At 44.4% G+C, this 25,615-nt stretch overlaps 2 protein-coding genes across 3 annotated transcripts; one reads left to right on the top strand and one right to left on the bottom strand.

Annotated features, from left to right (window-relative positions):
- The first annotated feature begins 89 nt into the window (after positions 1 to 89).
- crq (croquemort) lies at positions 90 to 4,822 on the top strand. 2 transcript variants are annotated; one of them, XM_017148277.3, is made up of 6 exons: positions 90 to 294; positions 361 to 505; positions 2,169 to 2,365; positions 2,896 to 4,001; positions 4,064 to 4,154; positions 4,216 to 4,822. In XM_017148277.3, exons 3-6 carry the CDS (start codon positions 2,237 to 2,239, stop codon positions 4,363 to 4,365), a joined length of 1,476 nt encoding a protein of 491 aa, XP_017003766.2. In that variant the 5' UTR covers positions 90 to 294; positions 361 to 505; positions 2,169 to 2,236; the 3' UTR covers positions 4,366 to 4,822. The 2 variants fall into 2 exon arrangements, with proteins under 2 accessions (XP_017003766.2, XP_070067559.1); XM_070211458.1 differs by lacking the exons at positions 90 to 294; positions 361 to 505 and adding an exon at positions 1,760 to 1,832.
- ex (FERM domain containing expanded) lies at positions 4,713 to 23,757 on the bottom strand. The gene is made up of 6 exons (XM_017148063.3): positions 23,489 to 23,757; positions 15,487 to 15,623; positions 15,271 to 15,416; positions 10,706 to 10,785; positions 7,309 to 10,642; positions 4,713 to 6,776 (listed from the first exon to the last, which is right to left on the bottom strand). Exons 2-6 carry the CDS (start codon positions 15,576 to 15,578, stop codon positions 6,154 to 6,156), a joined length of 4,275 nt encoding a protein of 1,424 aa, XP_017003552.2. The 5' UTR covers positions 15,579 to 15,623; positions 23,489 to 23,757; the 3' UTR covers positions 4,713 to 6,153.
- Between the last annotated feature and the right edge of the window lie 1,858 nt (positions 23,758 to 25,615).

Here is a 25,615-nt window from a genome sequence, read left to right as displayed (position 1 = left end):
GGGTGTGAACCCTGCCCTAACAGCACAGCTGTTTCTGCTTAACAGCTAGCCTTACGCACTCTGGCAACGCTTGATTACAGTGCCTTAAAACCTATCCGGCAACTCTGCTTCAGATCCCAAAAACATAAATAAGGAAAACTGAATTGTTAATCCAATTAAACACGCAAACTGCAAGTTTGGTGTTTTTTGCTTCGCTCTTCGCAGTGTCGCCCCACCCGCAAGTGCCTATTCTTTAAGTTACCCAACGGCTCAAAGCCCATTTGCCAAAAGAACGCCCTACGCTTCAGTTTCAAGGTAAAAGTAAATTCCATAATCCTCTGCAATTAAAACCCTTTTTAACGGTATTTTCTGCATTTTCAGATTATTTAAAAGTTTAACTATCTAAATAATAAAGCCGGATACCCCAAAAAACCTTAGTTATTCCGTAATATCCAAATATTTAAAGTCAAGGCCAAAGCAACAACAACAAGAAAACACAACTGCAATTGTGTGCGAGATAAAAAAGGTGAGTAAATCATCACTTTACTTATGCAGCCGGTAATAAGGGTAGTAATACGTGATAATTAGCGGTAGAGATAATCCCCAACTGGTGATGTCAACACTTTTTAACGCTAGTTAGTCAAAGATCAAAGCTCGGGTTCAGAAAAAGCAAACCCTCCATTAGGATGTGAATTTATCACTGTAGATAAACAGTAAAACCCCAGTAGATCGAATAATATAAGAGGTTTTTTTTGTTTAAAATAAACTTTATAAAGACCATTTTTATTTTCAAATGTATTTTCTTAAAAATTAACAACTAATAAAAAACCTTTTGCATACAAACAGTTCAAACTATAGAAGCTCTACTGTGGTTCCAGACCCCCTTTTTTGTCCATTATCAGTCGTTGAACAAAGGAAGAGGGCATACTATAGATCCGAACCCAACAAACCGACAAAAACAAGACTGAGTCAGTCGACAAAATGAAACAAAGGCGGGGTATTCGAAATTGCAATACGATATGCACTAGACTTCTGATAAATAAAGGCCCCGTTCCTATTATTCATATAACTCCGGTTTAAATGGCGGATCAAGGCTAATGTGCTACAGTAGAGCAGATCTGATCCAACACATGTCGACCGGCTAATCAATATCTCCCATAAGCTTATCTTATCGTTGCCATAAATATAAATAGGAACCCCTTGGTAGCGTTTGCATGAACTGAACATCTTGACCAAGCACAAACACCACACGAAATGGCCAAGAAATGCGGGTATTACCAAGATAAGGATATTGAATACTTATCTTACATTTCATGCTGACGATCTGTGTCAATTATTGGGCAATAATTGCCATTCATTGAGTAAAATGTAACAGGTAGATTTATGATTAATGATTTGTAAATCGTTTTATTGGGAAATTATTAAATTTTATTCATTTCCTGTAATTTTTAAGTTGGAAAATCCATGTTTATAAATTTACTAAGACTCATTTATTTGTTAAAAAATTTTTTTTTTTTATTATTTCTCTAAAAAGTCTCTACATTTTATCATAAAGAAAATCATTTTAGCTTTATTATTAAGAATTAATATAGTATTTCTACAAATATTTGCGATTAAAGAAGTTTAAAAATGTCTATTCTTTGAACCTTCTATCGGCAAACATTCCAGATTAACGAAATCCAAAGATTAGTTACTGAACCGAGTAGTAAACGTCAAGAGGCCCATTAAAAGACCCCAAGAAGCCCGCTGGCAAGCAGTTTCGCCCTGCCAGGGGACGCGTGCGGTTGTGATAATTCCCATAGAGGTGCCCAGTGTGGAGTACCATATTTTCGAGCCCCTTCAGTTGGGAACTAGTAAGTTTGGCCAGCCCAAACAGGGGCAAGTGCTCCTTAACCGGGGAGATCTACGGATGTCTGCACTTGAAGTTGACTTCAGAGCCGAGTGGGCTGTCATGTGGGCGTCTGCAGCGGACGTAGTCGTCTTATTCAAAAATAAACCGACTTAATCGCAGATGCTTATCGAAATACTTAAGCAGGGACAAAAACAGCGATAGTATTACTCTGCAGGGTGTCAGGATGGTTGTACCGGGGAACTGGCGAATAAAAATTCCCAGATTAGCCGGCGATACGGTTTATGGAACACTGATTATGCAAGCGAAAATAACCCAACGAACTCTTATCCACTTCCAGATGCAACGCAGTGCCTAGGATCGAATCTCTCCTAGTTAACCGCTTCCTGAATCCCTGAATCTTCCATCATGTGCTGCAAGTGCTGCGGGGAAACTCAACGAAAGGTCTGGGTCTTCGGCCTGGGATCGCTCTTCGCGGTGCTGGGAGTACTCCTCGTGGTCTTCTGGCCGGGCATTGCCGATAACCTCGTCGAGGATGTGAGTATATTTGGTTATCAAGAAAATATATCAAAGAAAACTACAGATCTTAATAGTATTGTAAAAAGTAGTAAACAATTTCATTAAGCCAATGTTGCTGTAGCCTAACTGAAACCATAAACTAAACCATAAAACTATTAAGTCTAATCTGGCCAGTAAACCCGTCAATAGCTGTTTATATAGTGGGTGTATCAAGTGGAATTTAAAAGATATTTAATAGAAATATTCATATTTCTGATATCAAGGGTCCTCTGTGATTTATAGATTGATTTATAAATAATCCGTTTATTGCATAGATTTTATAATGAAAGCCTGTTAGATTAAAGATATTGAAGTAGAATTTAAAATATATATATATTTTTCATATCAATAGATTTCCCGTATTAAGGGAACTCTGTGATTTATAGATTGATTTTTAAATAATCCGTTCGATACCAAGATTTTAAAATGAAAGCCTGTTAGATGAAAGATTGTTGGATTTAATGATATAAAAATAGTAAACTTAACTAACATTTCTATCTCTAATTCAGGGTCTTACCCTGAAACCTGGCACGGATGCCTACGACAGCTGGCTGGAGGCGCCTATCCCAATCTACCTAAGCTTCTACATGTTCAACTGGACGAATCCGGAGGAGATAAGGAACCCCAACGTCAAGCCCAACTTCGTGGAGATGGGTCCGTACACCTTCTTGGAGAAGCACAAGAAGGAGAACTACACGTTCTACGATAATGCAACGGTGGCTTATTACGAGCGCCGCACGTGGTTCTTCGATCCGGAGCGTTCCAACGGCACCCTGGACGACATGGTGACCGCTGCCCATGCCATCACCGCCACGGTGGCGGATGAGATGAGGAACCAGCGCAAGATCGTCAAGAAAATCATCAACTTCATGCTGAACCACGAGGGTGGCGAGTTGTATGTGACCAAGCCGGTGGGCGAGTGGATCTTCGACGGCTATCAGGATAACATTACCGATTTCCTGAACCTCTTCAACACCTCCATGATTGACATTCCCTACAAGCGCTTCGGCTGGCTGGCGGATCGGAATGAATCGCTAACCTACGACGGCCTGTTCACCATTCACACTGGAACCGATGATATAACCAATCTGGGCAGGCTCACCCACTGGAATGGAAAGAATGAGACTGGTTTCTACGCCCGACCTTGCGGCATTGTCAATGGAACCACCGGCGACGTCTTCCCGCCCAAGATGAATGTCAACGATGAGATTACGATTTTCGCCACCGATGCCTGCCGCTTCATGAACCTCCGACCGACAGGAACTTATGAGAATCATGGCCTGACCGCCACTAAATGGGTGGGCACCGAGGAGACTCTGGACTCGGGCGAGAACTACCCGAACCAGGAATGTTTCTGTGATTTGGATCGATTCACCGAGTGTCCCAAAACAGGCGTGGTGGAGTGCAAAGCCTGTCGCGACAAGGCGCCCATCTACTCCTCCTTCCCGCACTTCTACCTGGCCGACCAGTCGTACGTGGATGCCGTCACCGGGATGAAGCCGGAGAAGGACAAGCACGAGTTCTTCCTCGCCGTGGAGCCCATCACCGGAGTGCCCGTCCAGGTGCACGGCCGCATTCAGATCAACATGATGATCGAGCCAGACGATGACTTCGAGTGAGTTCTAAATGAAGTTGTTTCTTTATGAATCTATCAATAATACCATGATCTATTTGCAGCATTTATCGTGGAGTGCCAAAAGTGCTGATGCCCATGTTCTGGTTCGATCAGTATGCGGAACTGTCCTCCGAGCTGGCTTCCAAGGCCAAGGTGAGCTCTACTCTTTACTCAAAATCTCATCCAATTTATAACACTGAGTTCTGCCTTTCAGTTGGCCATCAATCTGTCGAGCTACGGCGTCATCTTCGGCTATTCGCTGGTCGCCTTTGGCAGCATCTTCCTGGTCACCGGCATCACGTTGACGGTGATGAAAAAGTGGGTGCGACGAGCTCCCGAGGACGAGGACATGCTAACCAACTAGAGCATTGTAGTTTTAAAGCGTAGCCAAAGTGCCAGGAAATATGTTAACTCTCCTAGTTCATTCTGATAGTCGCGCATCGCTTGTTGTCAGTTGTCAGTTACGCGTTATGTAATATGTAAGATCCGACGTTCGTCTTGCATTTTGTGATAGCAAACCCTACTCCTAACTTAACCAAAACCCTACTCTAACTGCAATTATTTCAAAGCTGAGATTTTACCTTTTATAAAACAGAACACCACACAAAACTAAAACACTCGATACATTTCATTTTACGTTTTTCATTTCAATTTCCATTTTATTTTGCAAAGATAATTTTTACAACTTTTGTATGCTTTTTACTCGAGGACTTTTTACTTATCGTATACGATTGTTGGATGCTTCAGCGATTTGCTTTATAAATGCATTAATTGAATGTTGTTGTTTTGTAAATTAATAAATTAAAATAATTGTATACGTATATATATTTATTTATATATATATATATTTGTGTTTATGTAAGATATATGGCAAAAATTTAACATTTTCTCAAAGATCACATTCCTCAATTTAGCCATAGACTTTTAGTCGAGAAAAATCTACGCAAATATTTGTGACATCCATCAAAAACTCGAAATCATTTTTGCACGCACACTCACACATCCAAAAAATAGTTGGGGGGGTTAATAATCGAACAAAAAATAATAAACAAAGTGGATAAAAAAATAAATCATAATCATCTCTCGCTTACTATAAACTATGGTGGGAGGGATGGAGGGCAAGTCTAGGCACTCTTGAAATTCTTTAGTTCCTTTCGTCCAGCGACCGAGGCGGGCCAAACCGATCCGAACCGTTTCACAGCCGATTCGAACGGGTGATAACCCGATACGCTCGCTGGCCCGATTCGTTGTGAGTATGTGTGTGTTTAGCGTGAGGGGCGATTGCTACGTACTAAAAAATTTGCATAGTTATTCATGTTGTTATGCGTTGTTCTTGCTGACTAAAGTAGTTGTTGTAAATTTATAGTGTAAGTTTAAATAAAAATCAATCACAGTTGTTTGGGCGGAAGTAGTTAGTGTTAAGTATTCGCATTTCTGGCCTAACTAAGTATTTGCAGCTAAGACTAAAGTTCTACGTTGTAGTTTAGTTAATTAGGTAGTGGTCGTATTTTATACTTGAGTATTGTTGCTTCCCATTTTGTTGTTGTTCAACTCTCTCTCTATTTCCGTTTACGTTTCCTTTTCCGATGGTGTGTCATTGTGGCTTCTACTGTGTGGTTACGTTACCAATTCCCTTAAGTGACTAGACTGGGTTCAGATTATTTGAAGGTTATGTTATGCGTATTTGAGGTTATGTTGCTCACGTCCTGTGTTCTGTTAGTTTAAATATTGACTCTGTGTGTTTGTTTTTCAGTGGCTTTCGTTACTCTAGTTTTCTGTCTGATTCATCCGGTAAGTGGTAAGTGGCAAAGGTCCAAACAAAAAATCTATATGATTTCTACAATTTGGTCCTTCGAAAAAAAACTGGCTTCTGTTAAATGCATGTTAGTTCCTATTCTGCTGCTCTGTTAACTGATTCTTCCCAGTGGGTTTACGAAAACCCCTTTCGTGCCCAGCGAATCTCTACCCTCCGAAACACTGTGATCGAATATATAGAGAACTCTTTACGATCTATGCAAATTTCCGAACGCAGAATAAGCTCTTCACTTGGGCACACAAATACGTCAGCACTTCGAACAGCAACCGAACTAGAGAGAAGAGTGTCGTCTTGGACCCATTAGTCCATTTCCATTTCCCCTTAAGCTTTGCGAGTCTAGCTGGTCTTGTGGTTTTGCTGCTGCTGTTGCTTCATCATGACGGCGGGATCGATCACGTAGTTGTTGGCCTCCGCCAGCTGTTGTACAGGCAAAGGTGGCAACTTGTCCTGCGGATGCCGGTGGCTCACGGTGGATCCTTTCCTGGCCTTGCTCAAGGTTCCTCCGCCTCCTCCCGAGGAATTGGAACCCCCGTTGATGGCGGTGGTGGCGACTCCCGAGGACTGCGAGCTGGAGGGCATGGGAATCTCCTGGCCCGTCTTCGGATTCATCATCACCTTGGTCTGTTTCAGCAAGGAGCGATCGTTGCAGAGCGCAGAGATCAGCGGCAAATCCAGATGCTTGCTCTTCTCCCGCAGCAGTGCAATGTCCAGGGCCTTAGCCTGGGCCTGGGCATGCGACTCGGCGGCCATGGAAGCCTGCAGCTGGGCCAGAATGCTGTTGTTTCCCCGGTTCAGCCCCAGGCCGAGACCCAAGTCCGGCCTAGGACGCTCGCCCGCCCACTGGGCGCCACTGGAGGTCTTGGTCAGCGGTGAGTTGGCGTTGTGCGGATTCAGGGTGGGCGGTTTGCGCGGCGGCATCGGGCTCATCATCATCATGCTGGGACTGGGCTTTGAGGGTACTGAAAACGGGAAGAAGGTGGGGATTAGAAATGGATAAAAATAAGAAAATATTTACAAAATACTTTAGTCCTTTAACATAAGAGCAACGCGAATTCTTCAGAACATTTAATCCTAGTCACTCAAAGCCTTACCTGAATTATTAAAACAACTGAAGTCGCGAATTCTTCAGAACAAGGTAACTAAATATCAATAATTATATCATATTTGTTAGTCCTAATAATTCAAAACCAAACATGAATTATTAAAAAAACGAAAACCGCGAATTCTTCGGAACAATTAGTACCAATCATTCAAAACCATACATGAATTATTAAAACAACTGAAACCGCGAATTCTTCAGAACAAGATAACTAAATATTGAACATTTAATCGTATTTGTTAGCCCTAATCATTCAAGACTATATATGAATTATTAAAAAACGGAAACCGCGAATTCTTCAGAACAAGACATACTAATATCTAGTATACTGACATTTTTGATAGCTTTCATTATATAGAGATTCAGGGCAAAGGTCCGTAGCAACTACTTACTTGGAGGTGGCTTTTCACTGGGCGCCGGCATGGGTGGTTTCTTGAGTCGCCTGTTCACGTAGGGCGGTGGTGGCGGCGGCGGCAGGCGCTTCCCCTTGGGCAGCGAGTCGAGCGAGTTCAGAATGTTATCGTCTGATCGCGATCGTGCGAACATCGAGGAGGCGGCGGCGGCGGCCGAGGAGGAGGCATGCGCGGCATGGGCTGCCAGGGCGGCCGGGTGAAGTGGTGGCGGTGGTGGTGGCTCGTACGACGAGCAGAGGCTGGCCATCGAGGGCGAGTACAGCGGGGAGTAGCCGGGTCCGGGCAGCTGGACATAGGTGTCCGACAGGTTCTGGGTGGACGCGTATCTCGAGTGGGTGGACAGGGCGAGTGGCAGGTAGGGAGTGCTCCTGTAGATCGCCGGGGAGACCTGCATGGCCAAATAGGGGTGGTGCGGCGGTGGTGGTGCCGCCTGGGCCATGGCCGCCAGCAGGGATCCCTGCTTGGCGTCCAGATACTCCTGCTGGCTGACCGCTGGATCTTGAATCGGGTAAATCACGTAGTCCACGTCGCTGTACAGCTGCTGCTGGTAGAGCTCCAGCTGCTTCCTCGCCAGCTCCCGCCCGTAGAGGTGGCTGGCCAGGTGGTGGTGGTTCGGATGATTCGGAGGCGGCGGTGGTGGCGGCTGCCTGGGCAAACTGGGCGGTGGTGGGGCCAAAAACTGACGCGGCTTGATCACTGGCAGGAGGACACACGACTGCTGATGATGCAGTGAAGCAGTGCTCTTGTGCAGACCATACGGAACAATGGGTATCCCAATGGCCGCTGAACCGGAATGTCGGTGGTGCGCCGGTGGTTGCATATGATGGTGATGCAGTGAAGCCTGCGATCCCCCTGCATAATTAGAGTTGTGCAGCGACTGCTGGCTTAACTGGTGACTGCAAACGGAGCCATTGGAGGAGGCCACCGAGGAGCAGTGATGCGGGGAGGCGTAGCTCGGCTTGGCTCCATCCGGAATGAGGCTGGTGTGGGCCTTCAAGATGCTGATCTGCGGCCTGGTGGTAATGAACCGCGCCGTCACCTCCTCGGACTTCAAGGAACTCATCGAGCCGGCGGCACTGGGCGCAGGATTGGCGGAGGAACTCACGGAAATCAGGGATGTGGGTCGCGGCTTGGAGGTACTTAAATTGGAACTGGAATATGGCGGAGGATCGCGGCGTCGGAGGGCCGTCGGTGGTGGTGGTGGTGGAGCCACCGGAGGCGGTGGTGTATCCGGCTTGGGAGCCACCACTGCTATGGGTTTGGGTGGGTGAGCCGGTGGCTTGACGATCGGTGGGCCACACAGGCCGGTCTTCTCGTGCCTGGCACTGTAGGGTGGCGGTGGTGCCACTTCCTCCTCCTCCTCATCCTTGCCCAGTGTCACGTAATCACAGTCCGAGTGGAGGCTACTCGACACCGTTTTCCTGCTAGGATAGGTTCCCCGGCCCACAATCAGATTGGTGAGCTCCTCGGCGGAGAGCAGTGAATGCTTGTTGTCGGTTGGATCACTCCCGTCGCCTCGGAAGGAACTGCCCGTACTGATGTTGGAGTCCGAACGCAGTCGGAACTCCTCCACCTCCTCTCCTTCCAGCTTCTTACCATCCACCGAATCGGAACGCGGCACATGGTCATCCTCCACCTTCTGCGGCTGGAACATTCCGTAATGGGAGCTCTTCTCCGATTCGGCCATCTCGGATGACTGGCCGGTCAACTCGCTGGAGTGCATGGTGTACACCCCTGAAGTCTCAGTCGGCGTAGCTCCGTGGTCCGCCAGGGTATACACTCCCGAGGCACCCGACACACTCTCCGTTTCCTCCCTCGTCTCGCTCAGCTGGGAGTTCTGGGCGGTGTGACTGAAGCCCAGCTCCAGGCTGGATGAAGTGGAGTGCACGGGCACGGAGGCTGCTCCTCCCACTGGCGAGGTGACCACCACAGTGCTGCAGGTGGAGGAGCACTGGGAACCGATGTTGTGCTGGGAACTCGGAGAATCGGTGGCCGTGGAGGAGTCGTTGGTGTTCGGTACAGAGTTCCGCTGCACGGAGGAGGAGCTAATGGCCGGCTCCTCCGCTGGCCGCACACTCAGGGCGGCCAGCTGCTCCTCCAGATCCTTGAGAGACATCTGACCCACGCTCGAGGTCTGCCTGCTCACACTGGGCCGATCCAGGAGGTGGGCCAGGGCCAGGCTCTCCGTGGAGGGAGCCGCGAGTGGAGCGGGCGGCGTGTTGATCATGATCTCCAGCTCGTCCTCGGAGTGAACCCGATCGCTGACTATGCCCGAGGTGGTGTTGGAACTGGTGCTCGAGATCACCGAAATGCGCTGCTCGTTCTTGCTCTTGTAGGGCAGCAGGAGGCTCCTTGAGCAGGCGTAGCTGGCATGGAGTCGCTGGGACTCGGCTGCCTCCTCCTCCTCCCGCTTGGACACCTCCTTCAGCCGCGCGGCCAGCTTCATGCTCCACTGGTGCGTGTCCTTGCAGAGGGTCAGCAGCAGCTTGTTCTTCTCATCCGAGGCGGCATACAGGGTGATCCTGCTCTCCCCCGACCGAATCTCGAACTTCTTGCGCTCGAAGGAGAGCTTCGTGATATTGGGCCACAGGAAGGTGGTGGTGGCTTCGGGTGGAGTGCCGTCGCCTCCCAGAATCTTGATGCCCTTGGCGTAGACCACGAACCAGGCGCTACCCGATCCCTGCTCGCTCTTGGCCAGCCGCATCCTGTAGGTGTGGGCATTGATGGTCTCGTGGAGGCTGCAGGCCTGCTGGATGTACAGCAGCTCCGCCTCCGAGGTGGCCATGCCCAGGTGCTCCCGGTGGCAGGCCCGCATTGCACTTCTCGCCCACGGCGTGTGCATTCCGCCGGGCAGGTAGTCCTCTATCCGGTAGTAGTCCGCTTGATTAGGCGGCAGGTGGCTGGCTGGCAGAGGCATCGATTCCCGCTTCGAGGTGGAGGCCACGTAGGTGGAGAGCCTCAGCATCCTCTCATTGGCACGCTTGCTGATCTTGGGCAACGTGGTGGTGGCACTCAGTCCTCTCCCTGTTGTCGCTGTCTCCTCACCCGAATCGTCCTTGGAATTGCCCGATCCGGAGGCGGAACTCGCAACCGGAGGAGCATCACCCAGATCCGCCTGGAGAGCCAGGCCAGCCAGGAAGACCAGGGCCTGCTCCGCCTGCTCTCGCGGCAGATCGCGCTGCAGGATGTTGTGGCGCAGCTGCAGGTAGTAATTGTGGCGGGACGTCTCATCTTTCAGCATGAACGGACTCTCGATGTAGAACTGCACTCGGAAGTGTAGCTCCAGGAGCGGTCGTCCATTGGCATCTAGCCCCTAGAAACAAGAAGGTATTATTATTATAGTATTTCCTATTGATTAAATTCTGATTCTACTTACGTGGGTGTGCGAAGATCGCCAGCTCTTCGGGCCGTATTTGGAGAGCTTGCTCTCGGGATCTGCGAACATGTACTCGCCATCTGAAAAATAAAGGAAAAACTGTATTTAACAAATTTTACTTTACATTTATTTTATACCCAAATTTGAACTTGAACTTCCTGTTTAAAATAGGCCTTCTTACATATTAATCATAGATTTCAACTATCCCGCTTGAAGGACCAATTAGAATTTTATTTAACAGAATAATTTAAGGTTTTCTTCTGCTATATTTTTAAGTTCCTAGAGGTTCATTCATAAAGGCCATACATATATAACCACTTCAGTTAAAGATCGACTTGGTTGTCAAGTCGGATTCCATTTTCGCCCGAATTTCCGGTTGGGCTAAGGAACTTTTTGGCGCGCAGTCGCCAAGGTCGCTAATCAAAATTGTAAATGAACTTTCGGCTATGCGAGATGAGCGGAAAAGGAGACCTCCTTTTCCTTCCCGAAATCGAATCGGGCTCAAATCGGATCGAGACCCCGACCAGACTTCTGTCAGTTTGTCAGGCAATAAACAAGCAGCCCATTGACATCAACAAGAGTCAGAGGCTCCAGCAGATGGAGACGATGATGATGATGACGACACGTCAGGCTGTCAGAGGCCCGTTGCCCGATGCTCGAAGAGGAGACCGGTATATACCATATAGCTATAGCTCCCATCCCATCCCATACGCTACGATACGATCCCAGAAGAAGGGCCCAAGGGCATGTCGGTGTGGTGCTCGAGAAGGCAGGGCAAAAACAACAACGAAATCAACACACACTTCATCGAACGAAAAATTGGAATTCCTGCATACGAAATGAAGAGCAGAGCAGCAAGATGGAAAATAATAATTATGAAAAAATCAGGCAGAGGCGGAGGCAGGTTGAAGGGGGATGTGTATGGAATGGAGGCAGCAGCACGGCAGCAGCAGCCACAATATCATAATAATCATCAGCGGCCGAATAAGTGCCTATCAATGACGACGTCGTGGACGCGGAGCTGGAATGGAAGTGGCAACAAGTGGATGCTGGGATGCTGCGATGCCAGGGGAGCGGAGCTATTCGAGTTTGAATCACTCAAAGAAAATGTATTGGAAAGGGATCATTTCACAGGAAGACTACAACAATGTAGTCAATGGTATATCATATAAAATGTATCTTTAATATTTATTTAAGGTCCTCTATTCCTTAAATAGAATCCTAGTACGCCTCTTTGAATTATTTCCGATTTTTGGTTTTTCCCTTAGAATTTCTATTTCAAACCATTTGATCCTGAATTCAAAAATACTTTAATTTTATTATATCAATATTTCTATTTCCGCGCAGTGTAGAAACGGAGTCAAAGCGAGAGCGAGTGTTGCATACCAAGCCCAAAACGCAGCAACGAAAAAGAAAAAGAGAAAGAGGAAAAAAAACAGGTAGAAAGACAGGTAAGCAGCGGTGAAAAAAGAGGCAGCTGAAACCCAAGTCGTTTGGTTTTTAGCCGCAGTTTTTAGACTCGAACCTCGAAAACTCCAAGCGATTTCTTTTCGCATTCAAATTTCACTCCACTCCGAGGAGTTTTTGGCCAATGGCCCTCCGATGGAATGGAATTCGTTCTTGTAGAGGAAGATTCCTCCGTTTCTAAGAGCAGGTGTGAAGGCCAGAGGAGTCCGAGTCCGAATCCGAGATCTGAGGTAGCCTGATGGATCCTCACGCAATCGCAGCCATTCCATTCTACCTTCTGCCAGCGCTGCTCTGCTCCCAGCGGCAAAAACCTAATAATTAACATATTTTCCATCGCATTCCTCAACGCTCACAATTAACACGCACGCACACGGGTTTATTTAGGAGGAGGCTTTCGAGGGTTCGAGGGGCAGCGAAATAAATCTTCAATTTGAAACACATGCAACACAAATTACAGCCTCAAAAGCAGAGGGGCAGAGGCAACTGGCAGAGGCAAAGGCAAAGGCTCATCAAGCAGAGGAATTCCAGAGGTAATGGCAGGAGGAGAAGGAGCAGGAGGAGGGTCTGGGGATGGGGTCTCCAGTTGGAGATGGAGAAAGAGAATGAGACGCAGTCGGAGACAGCTGCGCCCAATGCCAAGGCCTGGCATTCTTCAGATTCAGATTTATTTTCAAAAAGGTTGCAGTCCGAGTTTGAGTGGCCATAATAACCAAAAAAAAAGAAGAAAGAAAGACAGGTAAAATTAGACGAAAGAATACCCTTGAAGAAATACTACTAAGCATTCCTTTAAAATATTACAATTTTTAAATATGTAAAATATTTCATAAAAATAAAAATACTTATATAAAAATATTCTTAAAATTCCACAAGTTCTATCAACATTTTCCAGTAAAGTTAGTGTTTACAGGGTATCCTAAGAATGGGCAACAGAGTTCCATGTGTGTGTGTCTGTGCATTGAAACTGGCTGGGGAAAAAAGAGAACGAAAGACAAAAAAAACATAAAACCAAAAGAATTTTAATTTCCGATGTTATCAGATGCACGCAGCCCGAAGAGGAGAGGCGGCAGCTGGAGGGGATCACCAGGGGAAGGGGAAGGGGAAGGGGCTGCGGAGGCTGAAGAGGATGGACATCGGCTGCAAGGCCGAGTGTCCAAAGATTGAAGACGAAACAGCCAACGCCGTATAATAATGATTATGAGCCATTAACATTAAATGGAAAAGAAAATGCTGGTCTACACACAGCAGATTCAGCTACAAAAGGGGGCGGGGCAGCCGAAGAAGAAGAAGAAGAGGAAAAGGGGGCGGGGGAAATGATCTTCCCTTTGGCCCCGCGGAATGCGGCCGAGGAATCCAGGCAATGCGACAGCCTAAAAATAACACCAAAGGATGAGGATGACCAACTGGGATGAGATGACAATGTTGCCAAATTGCCAACGGCCGAGTGCCACTTAAAGTGCATCTTGCATCTGCGATTCCAAAAGGAGCGAGCTGAATTTGCATAAAGATGAAATTTATTGACGCTGGCCGGCCATAAAATTTAAATTCATTTTCATCCCCGTCAACGGACGCAGACGGGACATCATTTTGGCCTTTTTGAGCCACTCTTCTCTTTGTGTTAGGGCCCTACCGAAAACGAAAGACTCAGGCAACGAACTTGGAAAGGGGGCATTCCAAAAGAAGAAAGGGGGTTTTACGGAAAAAGATTTTGTATTTCATATTTTTATAACTATTCAATATTTCTATATTTTATTCAAACTCCATATCTGTTGAGTTCGGTGAAAGAGTGCGGATGCGAATCCAGATATAACCGCATACCACTCACAAACACACACTGTCAACTGACATTGGCTGCAATCCTTGGCCACAAACCCAAACCCAAACTCAAACACACACACGAAAGCAGAATGCAAACTGCCAATTTCATAGTTGAGAGCCCGAGGAATCCTCTGCGAGGCGAGGACGTTGGCATGCCCAGCCCGATCTTCAGATTCAGTCGAAGCTGCAACTCGCAGCGACTTCAAACTGCATACCAAATTCTTTGCTGAAGATGTTGTGGCAACTTCAACGCTCCCCTGCCTCTTGCCACGAAATTGATGCCAACCAGATTCGAAAATTTACGTGTTGTGTTCTTGGGCTCGGTGCTCTAACATTGTAACAGAAAGGCAAGAGTATACGCGAATAGTCAAGGGGTTTGGTAACAAAAATTGCTGTTCTATTTTCACTATAAAAAGGAAAGGTTTGTAAATCAATTAAAGGGGTCTCAAAAAGTATCCACATTGGTCCTTCGAGCTGGATTTTTATCAAATTCCTTGCCCCTGGGCTCTTAAAAGTATCTGCTTTGGTCCTTCGAGCCAGATATTTACTAGTATTTGATTTACATTTCTCCTACGCGTTTCCCTTTTCAGAGCAACAGAACTTCGACTCGATGAAAATCAAATTCCTCGCTCCTTTCTCGTTTGCTCTTTCCTGAACCCTCTCCTCTCGTTTCCCCCGCTTTTGTGTGTGCTTGTGGGCCTTTGGAGAACGCATATATATCTGTGGCCAATGCCAAAGACGTTGTCTGCTCGTTTTCCAAGTTTCAGTTCAGGCTCCGGAGCTGTGGAGCTCTGGGCTCCTCCATCCTCGAAACTCCATCCTCCTTGGCTGTCGTTCGATTCGTTTGTGTTAATGCAACGCGCGACGGCTACCTGAATTACTGAACACGCGTCTTGTGTCTGCTCCCCTGGCTCCTCGAATGCCCCTCTTCTGTATTCCTGAAATTGTTTGTTCGCCATGGAGGCGACGCGTTCCCTGCCTTTTTGTTCGTTTTATGTGCCATTTTTTGTGTTGCTCCGCTGTGTTGGTATTTTTATGTGTTTTGGCAGATCGCTTTGGCCAGAATGGAGGATGGTGGATGGAGGCTGAATCTTCTGCAGCCTCTTCTGCCGCTGCCGCTGCTGCTGCTGCTGATGATGATGAGCAGCTTTTAGAGCGGACTGGTTTATGTTTATTAGTTGTATTTTTCATGCCTTATCGCTGGCATTTGGCTACTCGGCTGCAAACTGGGTAACAAACTGGGTCCAAGAGCCCCATGGAGAGAAACGCAGACCAGGACTCACCTATGAGCACAGCCAGACCGAAGAGTTCGGTGTCCAGCATCCCTTGCGTGGCAAAGTGCAGACATGTCTGCGTGTAGACCTCGCGAACCCGACTCTTGGCATCGACTAGGAAGTACAAGGTTTTCGGCTGCTGCTGCCCCAGAAGTCTGCGAAAATTCCAACAACACAACACAGATTAGGCAATGAAATTTTGTAAATTAAACACCGAACACTCACCTCAGGGCCAGGAATCGCGAGCCTGGTGATAGTTGCTCGGCTGAGGACGCGCATACTTCCAAAGGCGCGCTGACGGTGCAAAATGCTCGCATGCTGCATCATTTTCCGTATACAGCGCGCGCGTTCGAAATACGTTGCTGTTTGGGATGAAAGAGAAGAAAAAAATAGTGGTAAATATCTCAGGATCTTGAGGATGAATACTACAATGGTAACAAAAATTCTATGTTCTGTTTTCACTACAAATTGAAGAGTTTGTAAATCAATTAACAGGATTTGAAAAAGTATGTTGGTCCTTTGAGCCTTATTTTCACATAATTTTGACTTTCTTTTTAGAGCAACAAAACTCCGACTTACTAACTTACTAGATCTTAAAAATGAAATAGTATACAAATTGGCAAGGACTTTTATTGATAGCTCAAGAAAATGAAATAATATACAAATTCGCAAGGACTTTTATTGATATCTCAAGATATTTAAGTATATTTAAGTATTAAGTATGTCTATAAAATAGATTCTATATATGGATAGAAAATATGTGAAGATTTGTAGGCTCTTTTTCGATAGGAAAGGATTCCACATTGATAAAAAAAAACCCTTACTTAGTACAAAATATCTTAGTAATAAAAGAAGAATTAAGAAAACATGTAAGGACTCATATTGAAAGGCCAGGATCTGATAAAGAGTTTAGTTTTACCTTGGCAAAAATCTGAATTAATGGTAGTTTTCTGAGTTTTTGATAAGCATTATTGATATTTCTGTAGACCTTTTGCCAGGTTAACCATTCCGCTATGAAATTTCATGGCATTCCAGGGTGAAATTGCCGCATCTCGAGCGTCATTTCTAACCGCATTTCTGGCTCATCAAATGCCGATAAAGCTGCCGCTCGATCGGCGCGGTTAGGCACCATTCTTTCAGGCAAATTGATGCCGCTGGAGCCACCCCAGACGGAATTGGAGACGAGAGATGGGAGGCGGAAGATGGCGATGGCGATGGCGCCCGCCTCTTTTGGGCTCACCGACTGCCGAACAATTTCACCAATCAATAACGAAAGACTTAGGCGACAAACTTGATTAGCGGGCAGGGGATATTGGTCTTGGACTTGGACAGAAAACTGAATAGTTAATAGTGAATAGTGAATAGTTGGGGACTCTAGGCGGTGCGTGCGTGGCAGCCAAACTCCCTCCCCCTCTCGATGCGTTGCGCATAAAATTATTAAAATTCAGTTAAAGAAAGTTCCAAAAGATAGAGAGAGAGAGGGATAGAGCAACCAAAACTGGCCTCGTGATGAAAGAAAAGTATTTTATGCATAAATTATAATCAAATCGAATCAAATCAACTTTTTTTGTGTAGAGCGCCGGCAGCGGCGACTCAACAGCGGTTTCTACCAACCCGGTGGAGACGACGCATAAATTTCAATATTGGCGCATTTTCTGTGTCTAATAAATTTCAACGTCCAATAAATTTATTCAGAGTCAAGAGTCGAGAGTGGAGAGAGAGACAGACCCTGACTTATAAATATATGATCCGATCGGTCCCATCGAAGGAAGGAATGCCTCTGCCCCTCCATCCGCCGAAAAGCGATCATCAATCAAAGCGCACATTTGACATAAATTAGAAACCAAAGAATATCTGGGAACAAAACAACTCCCCGCTTTTTAAAGGCCTCTCCAAAAGCAAGAGATTTTGAAAAGCAATTATATTTAAGCCGATTTCCATGCGCACCTTTGGACCCAGCCAGGTTGATCTGGAGAACAGGCTCAGAGACTCAGACTCGAACAGACACACTTTATGCCAGATCACCGACGATTACGAAACGAGAATCGAAATTCCAGGTCTCTAATGTGCTGCGATTGACTTATTACCGAGGAATTTATCGGATAAACATGAAAACACTGCATTGTTGAGCTCTCAAGAGGAACTGGATTAAGCGATCACTCAAGTCGCAGATGTTGAGTGAGTGATCAAGACTTTGGGGTTTCGAAAGGTGTATATGCTGTGATACTACATTTTATACTGCTTCCTTATCAATTAATAGAATTTTTCTAATTATTATAGAGTGCCTTATTATTAAGTAAGGCAAACAAACTATTTTTCTCGAGTTCCAGCGAAATTATCTTTGCCATTTAAATGTAATAACATGTTATTTACCCATCGACAATAAAAGGAAACAATAAATTGCCTTTGACAAAGGCATCCTATCAATTTTGATAACAATAAAAGGAAGACAATTAGAAGCTTTAATGAGAAAGAACGATTAAACGAAATGATCTTTCATGTACGACAAACAGATCTCCTGTTCGATAGGCGCGATTTCTCCGGAAGTAATGGGTGTGGGGTTGGAATGATTGATCGAACGACCTGATCAATGGGTACACGACGTTAGTGAGGCGATAATTTCGCTGAAGACTCGAAACCTCTCACAAGTATTTCTCTCGAATTCCGCGAGCTCCTCACAATGCCGGTCATTATGCAATCGCCAATGCCAAAAACCAAAACCGAAAACAAAATACATATGTGTGATCACGACTTCCTCGAGGATGAGTCAACCGAAAGGGGGGCTTTTAATTCGAAATGCAAACAAATTAAAAGCATTTAACAATTTCAATCATAGCAAATTATCCGCATTCCGTTGGCTAATGAGAGCGGGAAGCAAAGAAAGCCGTGGCGACGCTAATTATTAAAGACAAATGTGAGGAGGGGGCATACACGGAGAGAAAAACATATATACTAATTCGAAATGTTATTAAACAAGAGAGATATCCGTTACTCAAACTATAGAAAGTGCGAGGGAGAAGGAGATATGCAGTCGTCAAAGCTACTGGCTCCATCTAGCGGCCATTTCATTTTTGCTCATAACTTTTTAATGGATTGTCGGATTTTAGCGTTAAAATATACAACAAAAAGGCATTTTAGTATTTAAATCTTTCACCCTGCAAATCACTCGAACCAACGCAATTCCAGCAACTGCCACTGCTTTAGTAAAAAGTGATATCGAGCTACTTTTCTCCCAGTGCACTGTTGTGGGCAATTAAAAAACGCGGCAAAGAAGCGAGCCAAGTGGAGCTGAGCGAGCGCAAGAGACACGCTAATCAGCAATTAGCAAATGGCAATAAATATTTTGTTTATGATTAAGCGCGGGGCGAGGTTGTTCAGGGGGTGGTGTGTTCGGTTGTTTGGTTGTTCGGTTGCTCCGTTGCGAGTGGGTTGGCTGTTCGAGAGAGCTTGGAATGCAGACGCTGGTGGAGATTCGTGGAGAACTGGGTGAAAGAGGCAGGGAAAGGGGAGGGGGAAGGGGGTCTGGGGCAATAAAATCTCACGGGCTCTGCCGCGATCAAAGTCAATTAAATGGCGCAAGCGCCAGCAGTGAATGCTTTTCAGCTTTTCTGCTGGCTAAGCGAATGCCAAAGGGGTAAAGAGAGCAAAAAGCCAGAGAATTAAGTCAGCGGCTGAGAAGTGGAGAAACAGAGACGTTCCGCATACGCCACGTTGTGCTGCGACAGCAACTAAAAGGCAGAAAGCACTGGAAAAAGTTTAGTAACTTAAGGGGAATTGATAGAAAATATTTTACTACTAAATAAAATACACGCTTTATAAAAAGGAAAGATTGTAGAAGAAAGAAAGAAAGATTGTAGAAACCTAAAAATGAAAACGAAATTCTTCAAAGATTCGAAGATGCGTACTAAGATTTAATTGTTATTATAGTCAACCTCAAAATGAAACCGAAATTCTATAATAATTCGAATTACTAACTAAGATTGAATTAATATACTACTCAACCCCAAAATGCCCCAACTTTTAAGTTTAACATATAAGTATTATTATATTTATTTTTAAAGAAAACAAGCAGACTTTTGTAAGTCATAAAAAACGTTCCATTATATTTTTAGAATTCTTAGAATACAACGACACCTATTTGTACACACTTCTCTTTTCTTCCTGTGGATAAGCAACTGCTATGTCAACTGCACATGCCATTGCACTGAGCTCATTCGGGGCGTGTGTTTGTCAACCGAGTTCCAACAATCGCCAAAGTCGAACGATCGATCGATCGATCAGACCCCGAGAACTGAGAACTGAGAGCTGGGAACCAAGACCTCAGAGGGGTCCAAAGAACTGCCGGGAGCTGGGGGTTGGGGTTGCCGGAACCGCGAGACCTATAGAGCCGAGACTCTATAGCGATAAACGCTTTAATCGCATGTGCAGGCCCATTGAAATGCTGAACGAATCAGAAATTGAAAATATCCATATGGATTTCAGCGCGGAATGCGAGTGCGCATTGAGCAGATCAATAAACATGGCAGCGTAAACGGTCGTAAAAGCGAGCATTGAGGAATGCGAAACAAATTGGATCTAGACTTTAGATTCTATATTCTAGAGAGATCTCAGGGATCACTGAGCTGAAAGATAGCTCATAACTTAGAGAGAAAATTAGAACAATCTATACTATGCATATAATAAGTGTGGGAAACAATCAAGAATCTTAAAAAATCCTATGGTTATTTATAATATTTATAAGACTTGTATTATCCCATCAACATTTTATCTTTATTTACTAGTTAACTTAAATTGGGATATCTTATGATATACTTTCGATAGATCCTGCATTCTGAACTTCCGCTTAAGCTATAATATATACATAGATTCTCTCCAGCGAAAGCGTCTGAGAAGTCCCTACAACCCACACACAACCCACTCCACGGAGCGATTCTTCGGCATTCCTCACCTCTCTTCTGCGAGAAGAAATCGCCAAGCGACGATCTTTTGAGTCCGAGTTAAGTGCTCGAGTATCGAGTGGCTCTCAAACTGGATTCGCATTTTATTGAAAGTGTTTCGAGCGCTCTCAGCTCGCCAACTAATGAATGACGATCATCGTATTGGATCGCATTGGATCGGATCGGAACGGAACGGCGAGCGGTAACTTTTGACGTGGAATATTTTGCTCATGAGTGTTTGCCTGGCCCGACTCGCCACCGAGACCGGAATGGAAAAGACTGAAAAAACCGGAGCGGGTTCTACGTGAGTCTGGGCCTTTTAATTACCGATAGAACGGCAAAGCTGGCGTCAATGGGGCGGCCAGAAATAGTTCAGTTCGAATCTGTTTGGTGGCATTTTCACACGCTGGCCAACGCGGCGGATGCGCGTCATCGAGAACTGGGCGCACAAGTGTCATTTAAACAGAAAAAAAAAGGGGTGTGGCTGTCGGGTGTCGTCACGCAAATGGGTTTAGCCTCAGCCGATCTCTGACTAAAGGGGGAAAAGGTTCCCCAAAATTGGCTAGTTAGAACTAGCCTAATGATACATCTTTATAGCTAGCGTTCTAATTTTGTAATTTTAAATATTATTGGTTACTTTATATAACCGACTTAATGATGATCTTTACATCAATTGTTTTACTAACTAGCATTTGTATCGAATTGTAAATATTATTACAAATTTTATATTTTACCAGCACAAGCAATTATGAAAGCAATGTGGAACTAATTTTATTATGATGTTTTTCCATATATGCGGGTTTTAGTGTGCCATCAAATCGGCGAATAACTCGGCGTCTTTTTGCCAAACTACGAATTTCGAATAGGAGAAAACAGAAATCCGAAATCAGAAATGAGAAATGAGAGGAGGAAGCCGAAGAGAAACAAATGCCGAATTCCGAGCCACGGAATTCCACTTGTTGTGCCAGTTATGGCCAAACAATTTGGTGTCTTTGAAATGCGTGAAATGTCCCCGGCGATGATAATAATGAAAATGGTTGGATGGTTGGTTGTTTTGATGAGCAACCAACAGGGCGGAGTGGGCCAAAAGAAACCAGCGCACACGTCGTCGTCGCTCGGCTTCAGTTAACTTGGCACCACTCTCAACCACTCAAAACCACTCCGCACCACTGTGCACCACACCCCGCTCAAGCAAAATGCCCAACTGGGCGGAGGTGGTAACGGTGGAGGAGGCGATGGCCTCCGCAATGAGAGCAGCAAACAGCAAGACACAGAAAAAAAATAAAACAAAAAATAAGCAGCCGCAACGTGTGCCGCATGCCAAATCGAAGGCGTGCGAAACTATGCCTGCCGTAATACCCTGGAAAAAATAGCAGTGCTTTAAGGGAGTTTTGGTTTAATAAAGAAGACCCCAAAAAATTACAAAGAACAGGTGAAAAACCTTTATAATTCAGACCCCGAATACCAAAATATACAGCCAAAGTACTTAAGGTTATAAGAATTCCAATTCAAATTACCGTAATGCAGACTTTGAGATTGAAGAACCTTTTTAACTCAGACCCCGAGTACCAAAGAATAAATCCAAAGTACTTAAGAATATTTGAGTTCCAATTCAAATTACCGTAATGCAGATCTTGAGATTGATAAACCCCTCATATTTTTCTCCATAAAATTCAAATTAAAACCATGCTACTATCATAAATATTTAACAGGATTCATCTTTAGGTGTTCTATTTTTGTGTAGAGTCCATCAAAACCTGTTGAAGTATAAAATCTGGCATATCAGAAGCCCAGATCGCATAAAAGATCAGCATTGATTTATTTTATAGTTGTTTAAAGTTTATAGCTGCCATATTTCTTTCCATCAATATATGCAACAATCAGGCTTTCAAATTTTCGCCTCTTTCTAAATAACATGTTTGTCAAAACTCTATAAAGATAAGTTCAAGACAGCGTGAAATTCGAAGCTATAATTCCCCGAACTCGAGTGCCCCCTTAAAGGTCATTCATTAGTCTATCCCCGACTGAATGAACCGGCAACGCAGCGCTATATCTATATCTCTATAATATCTCTGTGCCAGCCTCGACTCCGATTGTCATTCAAAATTTGTTTAATTTGTTGTACATTTTAATTGCTTGAATTGTTCGGAACAACAACCGCACTTGTGGCTCTTTATGTACGTACGCATATTGACTGCGTGCAGGAATTTGGGTTTACGAAATTATTATTTTAAGTATTTATTATCATTGTTGTCGCCGTTGTCAGTTTCAATGCAAAAGCCCATTGCCTGAGGTCAAGTGCGCTGTGGATGTGGATGTTCAGATACTGTAGATTGTAGTTGGAAATAAAGATGGAGATGTAGATGTCTGTGCTCAATCGAAAAACCACAAGACTACAACTACGTACACGGGTACTGGGCGAGATATAGATACGTCTGTCCGCAGATACAGTTACCCATATGTATAATTGCCTGGTGGCACAACCGTTTAACGATTAGCGTTTAAGGTTTAACCGCTTAAAGCTTATCGTCGTCCGATACCCAAAGCGTGTGTTTCCAGTCATTTGTTTATCTTCCGCAGCTGATTTACATTCGAGATGTCTGATTCTCGCCTGCCGACTGAAATTCCAAACCCGGGACAAACAACATAAAAGCTATATCCCCATAAACGGGGACTTCAATTTCCACTTAATTGCTGCGCTGTCGATCGTTTTCAGACAACAGTTTAGGCACTGCCCCCCGATAATAGGAGTACTTAACCCACTAGAACTTGAACTTGAGATTATAACTATGGAAAAAGTGGTTCAAAATTTAAATGGAAAACTATTTTTCAGCTTTTAAAGCTCGAGTACCAAGGCTAGTTTATGTTGAAGTGATCTGCATAATATCAAAATGACCTTATCACCTTTTCAACTCAAAACAGACTACTTTTTGTCAATGATCTTTATAATATCAAAATGACCTTATAACCTTATCAACTCAAAACAGCTTCCCCTATACCAATATTGCCTTTGCAGAGTCTCAAATTTCGCAGATATTTGATATTCCATGGGGCGAAATGGGTTAATTGCACAATTTGCTGGATTTTCGACTCTTAGAGGGGCGTAAAAAAGTGGCGACAACAACGAAAAGTTAAACAATCGTTGGACGTTGGCGATTTTATGGTTGGCAGATAAGAAATTCGCTGGCATTTGTTTTGTTTGCCGTTTTCGGGGAGTCATTAAAATTCCGGGGAAATGGGCCCCATAAGGGTTATACTATATACTTTATATATATCTTTCCCTTTCTTACCTTAAGCCGCTGCAGTTGTCGGCATTGTTGTTGCTGTTTGTTGTTTCTGTTTCGCGTAATCCACAATAACTGAGTTTTCAATGGTAGTTTTGATTTTTTAGCTCACACTTTTGAACAATTTCTATCGATTTTGGCTATCGATAAATGCCTAACAGTAAAATTTTGTCGTTTCGTTGTTGTTATTTTCTGACCTCTTCCACGACGCGCGCTGCGACTGCGCAGTCAACAGCGAACGGGCCGCATTCCAGCGTCGTTGTATGGCGGGGGGGCGGGGGGTGGGGCGGTTGAGGGGAGGGGGCCGAGTGTGGGAGAGGGAGAGCGCACACTTTAATCAAAATTCACCAACACACACAGCAATCCAATGTGAGTATCTGTGTTTGCTCTCTCTCTCTCTTTGGAGTCGTTGTTGTTGCGCGAAAGAATGCCGTTTGCTGGGTTGTTGTTTTTGTTTTTTTGCTGCCTGCTTTATTTTTTGTAGTTGTAGTTGTAGTTTCCAGTGGCCAGTTGTTGTTGTAGCTGGATTTTTTATACTTTTTTTTTGACCAGCACCAACTTTTTGGAGTTTCAGCTTTTTTTCACTGCTAGTCGGAGTTATTTTCGTGGTTTTAAGGCGCGTTTCCCCGAATAAACAGCACTAGTTGCACCAGCACCAACACAAAAATCACGTTTTTTTTGTAATTTAAGCGAGTGCGAAAACGAAACGCGCTGTTTTTTGTTTCAGTGAAAACCGAACTTCACTTTTAAGCCACTGTATCTGTGTATCTCTGTCGGCGTGTGTGTGTGTGCATCCGTATCTGGCGCGCGATGGTGTGTGTGCGTATGCAATTGAAATCTGCAGATCAACTTTTCCGAAAGTTTCGGAATTCGAGTGAATTTAGTAAGCCGTATTCATAATTCCTAGTGTGAAAACCACATGCTTTTCCACATCCCGGCGATCCACTCTCGGTTACCGTCGACGTTCAGTGATATTCCCCTACTGATTTTGTCACTGCAACCCAAGCACCGAAAACCGAAGACCGAAATCCGAAAGACACGGACGCAACAATCGCGCTGCTGGAAGATCGAGAGACTGAGCGAGCGAGGTTGCTTAAATAGATTTTTTAAACGAAACGAAGCCGAGCCGAGCGCGGATGGCACAATGGGGCGAATGAGCAACATTTGTGGTCAAAGAAAATTAGGATTTATAGATAAGAAAAACATTCCTTTTTAAGGAATGCTTACATTATTTTATAAAATTAATAATTATGTTTTTATATAGACTAAAAAATAAACAAATTAAATACTACAAGACAATATTATAAAGATGCATATAAAGAATAAAGTAAAAGTATTTTTGAAGGAAAATCTCTATTCCTTCAGATCCGATATATGCGAAGATATCTGTTTTACAAAGTATTAACTAAAATTGTCTAGAAAAATATACTCCTTTGCCCATAGTACTTTGTTTGGATTCAAGTGAGCGAGAGAGAGAGAGAGCGACTAGAGAGAGCCCGAAGAGAGTTTCTGTATCTGAATAGTATTGTATCCGAGATTTGAGATTGGAATGTGAGCGAAAGAGAGAGAGATCGGCTCAAAATTAAAAAATAAAAAAACAGAAAAAACTCGCACACAGTTACAGTTACATCTATGGCCCCTATCTCAAAAAAAAAAAAAGAAAACACAAATCCAAGAGCAACAACAACAGCCACGAAAAATGTAAATAGCAATGAGCAATAAAAGAAAAATAAACTTCAAAGGAGAATCCCAGTAGCCAACTGCCTTTGTGTGTGTGTCATTTTGAGAGTGAGTGGAATTCCAATGGTTTATCTCGCGAGAAGACGAAGGAGCGATTGGGGGAGGGGTTTTGGCTTGGGAAGGGGGCAGCCGCAGCCACTGGAATGTGGAACCCTTCAGGAACAAAACCATGGAGCCAGCGATTCTCAAGGGCTTGAATACCCAGGATACCCTGTTAAAGTAGATAGTTCATATAGGGGTTCCATAGATTATCTCAGGAGAATTCGGACAAGATCCATCGATTCTTAAGAGCTGATATGGAACTATGTGAAACTTATAGATTTTAAAGTATATCAGAAAGATCCAATATAAAGAAAAAACCAATATCTTGATTTGTGAACCATCTAAAATTAA

Source organism: Drosophila takahashii, chromosome 2L (genome assembly GCF_030179915.1).
Source record: "Drosophila takahashii strain IR98-3 E-12201 chromosome 2L, DtakHiC1v2, whole genome shotgun sequence".
Classification (NCBI taxonomy): domain Eukaryota; kingdom Metazoa; phylum Arthropoda; class Insecta; order Diptera; family Drosophilidae; genus Drosophila; species Drosophila takahashii.
Note: the sequence above shows the minus strand (reverse complement) of the source record. Positions and strands in the feature narration are given on the sequence as shown.

What these genes read in the sequence shown, in the direction of transcription:
- crq (XM_017148277.3), top strand. Translation starts at nt 2,237, where the DNA reads ATGTGCTGCAAGTGCTGCGGGGAAACTCAACGAAAGGTCTGGGTCTTC. An exon ending in GAGCCAGACGATGACTTCGA is followed by an intron (nt 4,002 to 4,063) that starts GTGAGTTCTAAA and finishes ATCTATTTGCAG; the next exon opens with CATTTATCGTGGAGTGCCAA. An exon ending in AGCTGGCTTCCAAGGCCAAG is followed by an intron (nt 4,155 to 4,215) that starts GTGAGCTCTACT and finishes TCTGCCTTTCAG; the next exon opens with TTGGCCATCAATCTGTCGAG.
- ex (XM_017148063.3), bottom strand. Translation starts at nt 15,578, where the DNA reads ATGCGAGCATTTTGCACCGTCAGCGCGCCTTTGGAAGTATGCGCGTCC. An exon ending in TCGCGATTCCTGGCCCTGAG is followed by an intron (nt 15,417 to 15,486) that starts GTGAGTGTTCGG and finishes GAATTTTCGCAG; the next exon opens with ACTTCTGGGGCAGCAGCAGC. An exon ending in CAGTGAAAAGCCACCTCCAA is followed by an intron (nt 6,777 to 7,308) that starts GTAAGTAGTTGC and finishes TCCCGTTTTCAG; the next exon opens with TACCCTCAAAGCCCAGTCCC.